General features: G+C 39.1%; 1 protein-coding gene across 11 annotated transcripts in view; it reads right to left on the bottom strand.

Moving 5' to 3' along the window:
- Nucleotides 1-13,131, bottom strand: part of kmt2ca (lysine (K)-specific methyltransferase 2Ca) — a 537,383-nt gene that overhangs the window by 189,446 nt on the left and 334,806 nt on the right. For all 11 annotated transcript variants that reach the window (XM_038798420.1, XM_038798425.1, XM_038798416.1 and 8 more), the window contains exon 15: nt 8,754-8,870. In XM_038798420.1, coding sequence (XP_038654348.1) covers nt 8,754-8,870 — 117 coding nt within the window. The remainder of the gene's footprint in view (nt 1-8,753; nt 8,871-13,131) is intronic.

Here is a 13,131-nt window from a genome sequence, read left to right as displayed (position 1 = left end):
CCACCCCATCAACTGGCTAATAGCAGAGAGGTGCTGGAGGAAAATGGTCTAATCAACTGTGTCAAAGGATGCAGACATGTCAAATAGGGCAATGAGAGGTAGTTTGCTTTTATCACAGTCACATAAGAGACCTATTTAAATATTGTGCTGGGGTGGAAAACTGACTGGAAGATGGAAAGATGGGTAGAAATTTCGAACTCAAAAAACAGGTGATGAAAGTAAAGGAAAGTTGGAGATGAGGGGGTAGCTTGCAAGGACAGAGGGGTGATGACAGCAGATTTGGAGAGAGGGACAGAACCTGAGGAGAGACAACTATTGAATGCTGGCAGATATGCGAGCCGGGTAGGGAAGTTGGGTGGTCAATAGTTTAATGGCAATAGGATCAAGACAGCATTAAAGTATTTATCTTGCCTACCTGTATTTACTTTACAATAAATGAAAGATAACAAGTACTAATTTACGCACTATTAAAAATAAATTATCAGGTAAACGTTTTGTCAATAATTATCATGAACAAAACTAGATTATCGGCCTTCAATATTGCCTACCTTATTCTTTGAAAATATTTAATGTTTAAGAGACATTAGGTTAGATCTCTTCAATAGGGATGATGATAATTACAAGAATAGTGTACTTTAAAAGTTCTATATGCAGTCAGCTGGCAAAACAATGTTTTTCTTACAAGCACATTGCAAATTAGTCACGGCTCTTAGATCAGTTCTCATGTCTTTTTGAAGGACCACATTTGCAAATTAAATATTAACCCACAAGCCCTAAAAATCAGTGGAGAGGATTGGGAACTATACTCAAGGAAGAATACAGAATCCCAATGTTATTGTTAAATAACATGGACTTGTACGGTAAAAACACATTTCTAGAAAATCTACAAATTGAGCCACAAGGCCTCGTTAGTGACAAAAAAACTTAAGACATTGCCACCTTCATTGGTCTATTGTTTCAGCAAATGGTAAGCTCCTCCTCTGCAGTCACTTATTCAGACATTTGGTTGGGGGAAAGGAGAGTTCCATGGGCTTCAGTCTTCTCTATGACTTTGTGCAAATGCATTTTCTTCACTTTATAAGACTGGACAACAAAAACAGGACATCTGTTTTGACTTTTGAAACTATAACCATGCCTGATTTGTCCTGAACTTCGAGCCAGATCACCGGATTGCAATCAAGTGCAGGATCACAGGCCATTTTTCCTTCTCCTGGAAGTCTAACATTGGTCCACAGAGACAACAAAGCTTGGGTGGAAAACAAGCTTTTGACGATGAAATTGCAATAAATTAAAGGCATCCATTAGTGCAGTTGTTAATGATGAGTGGGTTTTACTTTCTATAGAATCTATTATTGTTTCTAACCAAGCAGTTTAAAACACTCCCACAAGCCATGCAAAGTATATTGCTGTTGGAAAGGGAAGAGGAAAGAAGGGACTTGAGAATCAAAAAGAAGTTACTGCACAGTTGTGGAGGTTATTTCATTCCTATCAATATTGTATGCCAGATATCTAAATATATCCTCCACGGTGAAATCTACAATCAATCTTTAAATGGTGCAGTAACAGAAAATATCTTTGCCCATAATCTCTTTAAAAAGAGATTATAGATTATAATTTTGAGGGTAACAATACTGGATGAGTTCCAAGGATCGCTCTAACTGATGAACAAAATTTGATGTCACTGCTCAAACTGTTAAAACTGGTACCACAACAGCAGAAGAAACAAACTCTGCTAGTTACTTTCTAGGAAAAGGGTTTCCTATACTCTTTTTATAAAATTTATAAGTCAATAGTAGATACTGTGACTTGTAAACGCACACCCAAGATGACTGCAGCAAACCTTCAGGCCATGAGGCTGAAGTCATATTGGGTGCACATATATTTGGAAAGTAACCTGCATGCATCTTAAAATTAGTCAACTGATACTTTGGTCCAGATGAGAGCTAACCTCTAATGTGAGATCTTCAACAAGTCAGTTGCCCACAATTCAAAACCTGAGATACAATCTGACTGCTCTGTTACTGGCAGTAAATGGATCAACATAGAAGAGGCAATGACAAAGATAAAAACAGTTGAGGTAGACGATTTACCACAACCTTCCAGAGACATTTCTGATCTCACTATCACAGCATTTAACACACTCAACTTATGAGAGAGTGTTTCCCTCAAGTATCCTTCTCAGAGATCATTATTATCCTATATGAAGTGCATCCTGAAATGGTATTTTTACTACTTTGTACCTACTATCCATCTTGTTTCAATTAATAAAATTTTCTGGATTAATCTCTTTATTTGACTGAGCATCTTTTATATCTCTATGAAGTCCCCTCCCACTTGCAAGGTTGAAGAATGGAAATTATTTTTAAAATCTTCCCCATCTAACTCAGTTCTCTGACATTAGAGATTGCCTATCAGGTCTTCTCTGCACTGCTTCAATGCTTGTAGTTTAATCTTGTGCTTCAACTGAATGCAGCTCTCAGATACAACCAAATGAGAACATTAAAATGCTTCAGCGTGACGGCCTCAATCTTGTACTCTGAAACTGCACTTATGTAATGCCCTATTACATCCTATGTTGCTTCACGCATATTATGTTGACAAGCATAATTGTCACTTTATGCACAGGATCCCTGAAAAGGTAATAAGATGAATAACCATTCATGTGTTTTTTTGATGATGCTAGTGAAGAGCAGGGTCAGGTCGCATAGGCAATTCTCTGATCCTCTATTTGAAGAGACACTGGGTCTTCTATGCCCAAAGCCTTTTCACCACCAGTAAGGCACAGGTTAATAGTGTGATGGAACCCACTCCCATTTGTCTGGGTAGCTGCAGCTGCGCCAACACTCAAGAGGTTTGACACCATCCAGGAAAATGTTGTTTAACTGGCACTTCATTCACTTGTGTAGACATCCACCATCTCTCCCACCACTTAGTGGTTGCAGTATTTACTATCTACAAGCCACGGCTTCCTCTCCAGCACCTCCCAAACTCTGACCTCCACCAGCTAGAAGGACAAAGTCAGAATGGGAACAACACAATTCCCAAGTTATACATCCTCCTTTCTTGTATATAAAATATAATTCTTCAGAATCTGGAAGTTAGCACTTTGGGCAATGCAGAACACCCCCAGTAGCAAACTGAAATGTCAGCCTAGATTATATGCTCAAATTGTGAAGTGTGCTTGAATCCACACCTCTGACTCAGCAGCTGAAAGTGCAACCAGCTGAGGAAAACTGAAGAACCTGAACACTCAGTAATACCCTCATCCTGTCCAATCACATTAATGAGCCAGTCTGGCTGAAGTGTACATTTGAGTGGTTCTGATACTGGAGTTTGACTCCATTTAACTCGCATCACCCTGCAGTCAATTCAAGACCAAAGAGACTACATTTATTTCCACTTCACAAGAAAAATTATTGAAAGTGTGGGTTTGTCTCCTAACTAGGTAAACAACAGAAAGCAGGAATTCCTCACAAAAGCAGAGGTGTACTGTTAACCATAAAAAACTGTTACTTTCCTGGAGACACAGACTCATACAGCACAGAAAAGGCCCTTTGGCACATCGTGTCTGCACCAGTTAAAAACAACCTAACCATTCTAATTCCATTTTCCAGCACTTGGTCCATAGCCTTGTATGTCCTGGGTTTACAAGTGCACATCTAAATATTTAAATGTTATGAAGGTCTCTGTTTTCACCACCCTTTCAGGCAGCGAATTCCAAACTCCTACCACCCTCTGGGTAAAAAGGTTTTCCCTCACATGCCCTCTGAACCTTCTGCCCCTTACCTTAAATCTATGCCTCTTGTCATTGACCCCTCCACCAAGGGGAAATGTTTGTTCCTGTTTACTCTATGCCCCTCATAATTCTATACATCTAAAATCATGGCCCCCTTCAGGCTCCTCTGCTCCAAGGAAAACAATCCGTCTATGCCAGAGGTGGGCAAACTTTTCCGTGCAAGGGCCGCATTCAGAAATTCACAATTCACAAAGGGCCGCATAGTATATTAAGTAAAATAATTACGTCACCCGGTTATGATTCTGGGCGCCTCATATAGAACATAGAACAGTACAGCACAGAACAGGCCCTTCGGCCCTCGACGTTGTACCAAGCAATGATCACCCTACTCAAGTCAACGTATCCACCCTATACCAGTAAGTAACCCAACAGCCCCCCCACCCATTAACCTTTGAAAAAAAAAATTTAAAAACAAAAATTAAAAAAAAAAAAAAATTTTTTTTTTTTTTTTTAATGACTTGGTGGGCCGCAGAAATACCTTTGACGGGCCGCATGCGGCCCGCGGGCCGTAGTTTGCCCACCCCTGGTCTATGCAATCTCTCTTCACAACGAACACTCTCCAGCCCAGGCAACAACCTGATAAATCTCCCCTGCATCCAGTGCTGTTACAGCCCTCCTATAATGTGGATTCCAGAATTGCACACAATAGTCTAGCTGTGGCCTAACCAATATTTTATACAGTTCCAGCATAACCTCCCTGCTCTTTCACTCTACGCTTCAGCTAATAAAGGCAAGTATACAACATGCCTTCTTAACCACTGTATCCACCTGCTCTGCTACCTTAAAGACCGGTGTACATGCACACCAAGATCCCTCTGATCCTTGGTGCTTCCCAGGGTCCTGTCGTTTATCATATATTCCCTTGTCTTGTTTGTCCTGCCAAAGTGCATCACCTCGCACTTATCCAGATTGAATTCCATTTGCCACTGACCAGCCATCTGCAGAAATATTGCATTGTAGATGATACAGAGAAGACCATCTTAGTGGCCTCTGAAACTCCAAAGGCTTTCTGCATTCTGATGAGCAATGCGGTTAGTACAATCAGTTAAAGTGTTGCAGACACTTTAATTCAAGGAGATACAAGGGAAAATTGTCCAACTGGGCAGGATTGAATCACAATCTGCAACTTTGCTGACAGAAGCAACGGTGCACCACAAAAAGGAAACTGAGTGATAGAGAACTAGTCTGAAAATCAATGCCAAAAATAATGCCTCAAGACTCTGACTTTAATAACGCTGATCAAAATAGGAATACTGGTTAACAGTGACATTGAAAACAATCGTTAGACATCAGACAAGGCCAACAAGAATGGTCCTTTCAGAGGTTAGGCTAAAGGTAGCAGACTGCATTAGCTGCATTACCAAAAATACTTGGGATAAATGGTTAAAGTCTTCATAGCTAACAAATTCAATCTAATGATGAAATTAATGTGGGGGAGGGGGAGGTGTCTTAATTCAAGGACTTTTCATAGCTGGATATATCCTTGTGTTGATTCTGGTCACTGCAGCACTGGGCTAGCCATTCCAATGATAGCATAGATTTGACTGCATAAGGCAATGGTCAATATAACTTTAGTAGTAATTCAAGATGAGACCAATATTTTTGCAACTTTGAGACAGATAATACAGTGCTGGAGATTTCTCATTACTCAGATCTTGGGACAAGAAATCAAGATTTCTCCTCGGCTACGTGAAATGGTTCAGAACCAATTCTGACTGTGTTCTTATATTGGATTAATCAGAAAGCGAACAGAAGTATAGACCATCACAGGGCACACTGTTGAACAGGCATTCAAGGATCAATTTCCAGTTATTTAGTTCTTGTGGAGAAATAAAGGCAAGTTTAAGGATAATAACTAGCAAATACCAATTTTTGAAAATGCTTATGACTGAATGTACAGCACTTGAAATGGGCAACAGCCATATCAAGAAGGATACTATAACTTTTAAGCAAAGGTATTTTAAATTGGAAGCAATAATATCTACACATTCTACTATTGGGAGAAATTTCCTGTCATTAAAAGAAGCACTGAAAACAAGATTATGGTTAAAAATTTGAACAACTGCCAACTCTGCCCAAGAAAAAGCAGGACTGGTCAGAGCCACTTCCCTTGGAGATTAAAACGCTCGTGCTGGAATCCACTGGATTTTGGGCATTTTCTAACATCGGTTGAAAACATTTATGCTATTATGCTAGAGTCCAAAACTTTAAATGATCACTGTGCTGCCCAATGATGCAGCACAAGTGAATCTTTTTAAATGTTTCACAAGAAAGGTAGTTTTGTTTTGGCAGGAACAAATTAATTAAAGTGAAAGAGAATGAAGCTGGTCAGTTTGATAATGTAGGGACTTGTTTTTTTGGAGACCTAAGGCAGCAGAATAGAAGAATGTCCTTGGGAGTTCATTGGCAGATTGCCGTTGTCATTGACACGGCATGTTACAACCATTTCAAAGAATATTTTCTACAGAAACTTCTCATTGGCTAAGTAATAGACCAAGGTGATGTTTCGGTTTTAAACGTTTGATCTGCCTCATTTTCTTAGCTGGGTGTTTATGTTTACTAGTGCTATTTCATTGTGACAGTATGGGCAAGAAATAAATATATATTTAGTGCTGTAATTTTGATCTTTGTTGCTTCCTCATACTGCATAAAAGATTCTTGGTTTGCACTGTTTTTTAGTCTTTTGTCCGGGACGGACAGCATTGAGGTTTTGAATACAACATCATCATCATAACACAATCTAAAACAGCTGGAGTGACATATCTGTATTATGAATTTGGACTTCTTTCAAAGAATTGGTAAAGTAATAACCACTGTAACATTGTTCTCATTCATTCAACCTTCAGATAAAAGTATTAGTCCAAATTTAGCACAGATATTGGCTAAGAGGCTCTGCAATGTTCAGGTCAACTTGGGGCAATTGGTCAAAAAAGAGATCTTCTTAACTTGCAGTTTACTAAGGCGTCTGACGAATTCACAAGTATTAATCTGATATGGAACAAATAATTGCCAAGATTTGCTTAAACTTAAGTGTCATCTGCACAGAAAACAGAAGCTCACAACCAAACCTTATGTTGAAAAATATCAGAATACACAGATGATTTGTATCATAGTTTCAGAATAAATATGGTGTTGCTCCCGTTAATCTGGTTGAAAGGCATGAACTCCACATTGACTTACACTTGAACCAGAGACCTTTGTGGTCTGCAAGGTACCATATTGTGAGAAGAAAAAGTTATTTTGAATTTTGTGAAGATTCTATGTAGCCTTCTCAAATTACCTTCTCATTGAAAGTTATTTCCACACGAATGCTGTAGCAGTAGTTCAGCACCGTGGGAGAGACAGGCCAGTCATGCACCAAAAATATTTCTTACAACTGCAGGAGACACAACTTTAGGAAGGAGTGACTGAGATGTCAGTGGGATGGGGCTTAGCAGCTGCAGTCAATACTTTCTGCTGTACACCAGTGCTCATCCGAATTGCAAATTACACAGATCTTCTAGCGACTGTACCAAAAGTGCAGTGGCTAACCATTTGCACACTGATTAAATATGAGAAATATGAATTAAAAGATAAACTTCAGCGACTTGTTCAGAACAGAATACCTGAAGTTTAGCAGACGCATGACTACCATTGCATGAGGCTGAATTCCGAAGAGATAATCCATTGGTTTATCTTCCCTGCAATGTTACATGTTTAAGCCCAATTCTCTACCCAAACTGGGGCTGGAATTTATGGTACAATTGGAACAAGAATTCCATCTTTGCACCTGGAGGGCTTAATTTTGACATATCTGTATTTAGGGTAGCTTTCCTAAATATGACTGTAAATGAATTGAACTTGAAATCAGTTTCAAACTTGTGAAAATTAGATTTATATGGTACACATGTAGTATAAACTAGCCTGGAAAGTATCTAGGAAAGTCAACGCTGATTTAAAAAGTGGAACGTTAAGTGCCAGGTACGAAAAGTATGTTGACCGGTTTGATTAGCGGACTGGTACTGATGGGAGTACCTGATAGAGGTCTTTGAGATAATGAAAGGGTAGATACAGAGCAATGTTTGCACTTGACGGGGTGTACAAAACTGGAGGTATTAAATATAAACAGTCACTAATACAACCAAAAAAAGAGAGGACCCTAGGAGAAACTGCTTTACCCAGAGGCTGGTTTGAATGTGGAACACACATGGTGCAATTCCTGCTCCTATTTATTATGTACCACAAGGAACAGCTGTGGAAAGAAGCATAGCTTTATTTAAAGGGAAGCAAGATGAGCACAAGGGGGAGAAAGGAATATAAGGGAGTGCTTATAGGGTTATATTAAAAGTGGCAGCAGGATATTTGTGAGGAGCATAATCTAGAATGGATAATTTGGGCTGAGTGGCCTGCCTTTGTGCTGTTAACTCTACATAACTCCGATGCATTGGGTGAAGTAGGTTGTATTGCCTCCATAAAAAGAAAACTTCACCATGACTTTTCAAAAAGAAACTGTCCTTCAGTTAAAAAAAAACAAAAGAATCTTCCAGGACTGAAAAATGAACATTTTCAAGGGTATTACAACAGAATCAGTATATTAACGACAACAGGTAAACAAGAACTGGTAGTATGGTTCAGGGAGAGACATTTGGAAATTCCACAATCCCAGAAGCAAAGCTGTACTTGAAGTGAACATGTGTTGGGAGACGAAGCTACAACTGGAGCTGCATTGATTCTCAAACCTGTGTTGCCTTATGTGCAGAAAGAGAAGGAGGAAAGGTATCACCTGTCAAAAGCAGCATTAGTTTTTGAAGGAACAATCATCTTCTCCAACACAGAAACAGCTACAATTTATGTTATATGAGAAGGTTGAACTAACAAGGAACAAAAATAATCATTCTACTACTTAGCAGATACAATAGAAAGACCCAAGCCAAATGTAAACGGAAAATGAATAAAAATCTGAAATAATATGAATTACCACTTTGATGTTCCAAATGGTGTTCTGAGGTTGCTTTGTTTTTACCATACTCTCCCGAAATTCATAATTGTCTGTAGACCAGGAAGGGGAACTCATGGCATTTGTCGCCCACATGCCCTAGGATATGGTAGGTGAAAAAAGATGTAATTGGGGAAACCCCCAGCAAAATAAACTTAACTACTAAACATGAAACTAATATGCAAAAAAAAAAAAGAAGAAAGCTTAGGACCAAATTTTTTCTTGTAAGGTATGAAGTTTTAGATAAATAAAATTGCAAAATCAGACCGTGCATGCAAAAGGACGTATATGAGGCCAAGGAACTAAAATTGCCATCCCGTAATCAATTTATTTATTTACAAATTCAATCTGCCAAGGGGGAGATGGATGAAGGAAAAATGAAAATACTTCTGTCCTGAACAGTCTCATTTTCTGTATGAAAATGAGAAACTCGAATTTAAAGGAGCTGCATTTCTTGTAACTAAATTGCTGACAGTGCCAACCTATCACAAGCAAAATCTTCAATACAACATAAGAAAAAAAAGTTAAAAGAGAAAAAAATGCAGCTACTGATTATGTGTAATGAAAACAGAAAATTGTCTTCACAGACAGGAGTTCAAGAAGCATTCAAAGGGAAGAATCAATTAAGGATCTGCAGCAGAAACATTAACCCTTCAGTTCAAACCTGCTGTGCACTTCCCACTTTTTCCTGTTTCCTGATATCCACCCCTACTAACCCCATTTGCCCAACTAAGAACACACTTCTTTTCCAGGAATGCTGCCTTGCTCATGAGCACCCTGAGCAGATGGTAGCGGCATTTCCAATCCATCACAACTTGACTCCAGCATTTCAGTCTACAATGATGAGCATGTTGGCTCACCATCACATTCATCAGTCTACCTGACCTGGAAGCAACACAGGTGATTGAGGATGCATTTCATAATTCATAAAATGACCCTCAAGAAAAATACAGACACACGCAATTATATTTCCAAACAAGAAAATCACAGCTCCTTTAATTTTAACAATATAATATGCAGCAGGGTAAAATTAATTTAAAATAAGCTGTGAAAATATCTAGTGATGGAAGAGCACTAGCAGTTCCCAGACACCGTTTTTCACAACTGACAAACACCAAATTTCAGTAAAAGTTCAAAGATTTCAAATGATCGCTGCCAGCGAGTGTGTCCTCCAAAGGACCGTGTCCTGCTGGAAAAGCATCATACATTTCATACCAAACTAAATCTTATGGAGTAAATGATTATTATTAATGCTCTGATGGAATTATGTACCTATGCAGAAGGATGAAACAAATTATACAAATCCAATGTCAAGTCATAAAACAAAACATGTTACATATCCCCAGCAATGCCATTGCGTGAATTCATCATCGAATACCTTTGACTGATTACACAGGAGAAAAAAAAAGTCTATTTATTTTTAAAATAAATACACCAGGCCAAAATGACTGCAAGTAGCGTCTTTAAAATGAACAAAGACCATCAAAGTGTCAATCACTCGATGCCCTGTCCATATGACCTCTCATTTAACAGGGAAGGGCACATTCTCAGTTCTTAAGAGCAGAAAATAAGGTGACGCAAATGCCTAAGTGCCACAATCTCAAACTAGAGAGATAAAAATCTACATTTGCTACTGTGCCACAAGCCTAAACTGGTTTGAGGCTTTGTCCTCCTGATACCATTAAAGGCATCTCCCAACCTGAAAGGTATCGACAATTCTGGATTAAAAACTTAAGATAGTTTGAATGAACGTTTGGAAAAATTAAGCTTAAAAAAAGTAAAATAAAATTCAGATAAAAAGCAAACCATGTTCCCAGAGATTATACATTAACCTTACACACATGGTCTCAGAGTTGCTGTTGTATAAATTGACTGCGAATTTTAACACTAATCTATATAAACATTCAGCATAAACTAAAATCACCAACCTGAGTGGCAGCAAAACCGTAACCAGTGCACCTGTCGTGGCATGAATTATATCCTCCTATCTTTTATTTTCTCCCTTATGCAAACCTTTTTCCATCCATTTGGTTATTGCAGTATTCACGGATGAAATCAGAATTATGGATTAATGGGCTAAATCATGGACAATTATATGAATTTTGGTGCGTGGAAAGCTTTTAGTTCACGCATATGTAAACCTAAACCTTTACCTTGTGTGTAGCACATGGAATTTGCAAGTCATTTTCAGATTATGCTGTCTCAGAGCTGGTGGTGTGCCAAATCTCTCATCAATGACACAATATTTCTTTTTAATGCGATTTGTTGATATTCTTTCATTTGAATGAGTGTATCATTGCTGGGAAGGTATGAGCTTTCACACTCTGGTTATCCCACGTGTAATGAGCCCCGACTTGATGAAAGCTAATATACATGGACAGAGGTGCGTAACAAATAATCAGGACGTAACTGCCAGATGGAATACTAATGACCGAAGGAATCATTTTTCTCTGCAGCATTAAAGATGCACAAAGTTCAAGTAGGTCAGCATTCTCTGCCGCCAACTTCTTCCAGCAGAACACCCATTTGGAGTCTGCAGTATTTGTTGCATTTAAGTCCATTACACTTAGCTCAAGAGAGTACAGTGTCTTTAAATGCACGATAACCAGAAAGGATTCATCCCACCCTGCACATTAGTTCATCATGAAGAATATTTAACAACTATAGAGGTGTTCAACAAATGGAGTGACTGGTCTTTCTGGCTAGTAAATCAACCGTACTGGTTCAAAGAGAAGGTCCACTAACATCTCCGCAGGACAACCAAGGATAGGGCAATAAAATGTGGGCCACATCTTTAAAAAAAGGTTTTATAAATATACAGCAAGTAACAGTTAAGAGTACAAACAAGTGCTCAAATGGTAAAGGCAACCAAATTTATTCCAATGAGTAAACCATTATATTTATAGGTACATCGTATAAAATCAGGAAAATTAATCACGGAGGGGAGAAATTCATAATCGCCACAAAATTTCAGAATGAAGTGGAAAATGCTAAAATGTCCAATGCATGCTGAGGAAGCCCCAAAGCTCCAGAATATCCACAATCATCTGGCAGTTCACATTCTGAAGGTTCTATCAGGTAAATGTTAAGTGATCTCACCTTTTATAAAAGTGGTTTGAAAACACCATCAATAAAGCCTACTTTAATCAGTTTTGGAATGTCACTGGCTCACAAGAATACAGGAAGGACCCTTACTTCTTAACTGCAGTAGAACTGCATGAATTATTATCCTTCTCTCTGGTGTTTGCACCGATCCCAGAATACAATGGAAAAGACAAGACCACAGGTCCATCAAACTTGCCCTCAATTACCTGGACTCCATAAATAAAAGTCTTCATCCAGCTCTATTCATCATTAGGCAATGACCTCACTCAAGGTGAACAGTAAAAATGGATACTAAATCCTTAAGTGAAGAAGAACTCGTATTGGACACAAAGCACATTAAGGGATCAGAGTTCACACTATGCTATCAAGCATAATAGCTCATTTTGCTGTTGCAAGATCCTCTGCAGAGCCTTTTCTGAGATACACTGCAGAAGGAGTGGGTGCAACATCAAAGATGGAACACATTGACGACATGAAATGAACAGTGTACTTCGACAAACCTAGTTACCCTAAAGATTGCAAGGCAAGAATACATGCGGCAGCTGCGGTGGCACACTGGTTAGCGCTGCTGTCTCAAAGTGCCAGGAACCTTGGTTCGATTCCAGCCTTGGATAACGGTGTGGAGTTTGTAAGTTCTCCCCATGCTCTGGTTTCCTCCCATAGTCCAAAGATGTTCAGGTTTGGAATAGTCATTCTATGGGCGGCACGGTAGCACAGTGGTTAGCACTGTCGCTTCACAGCACCAGGGTCGCAGGTTCAATTCCCTGTTTGGGCCACTGACTGTGCAGAGTCTGTACATTCTCCATGGGTTTCCTCCGGGCTCTCTGGTTTCCTCCCATAAGTCCCGAAACACGTGTTGTTAGGTAATTTGGACATTCTGAATTCTCTGTGTACCCGAGCAAGCGCCGGAATGTGGTGACTAGGGGTCTTTCACAGTAACTTAATTGCAGTGTTAATGTAAGCCTACTTGTGACAATAAAGATTATTATTATTACCTGCTCAATAAGTCTATTGTCAACCTGCTGACAGTTAAGTACTCACATGGGTACAATCCATAATTTTGGTTGGGCATAGCTGCCAGAGCACAATGGCTCAAACTCCAATCTACTAAACACAATAAAAAGCTGGCAACCCTCTTCCATGTTGCTGTGTACAGCTTTCAAAGTTCTGTAATGCAGCTTTCCAGAAAGATTCTTGAGCCAGCTCCCAATTCTACTGCTGATCAATCAGCTCTGAGGTTCACCACAGTGCTGCC

The sequence above is a fragment of the Scyliorhinus canicula genome, chromosome 5, assembly GCF_902713615.1.
Source record: "Scyliorhinus canicula chromosome 5, sScyCan1.1, whole genome shotgun sequence".
In the NCBI taxonomy this organism is placed as follows: domain Eukaryota; kingdom Metazoa; phylum Chordata; class Chondrichthyes; order Carcharhiniformes; family Scyliorhinidae; genus Scyliorhinus; species Scyliorhinus canicula.
The sequence above is the reverse complement of the archived record's forward strand: the minus strand, read 5'-3'. Positions and strand labels throughout refer to the sequence as shown.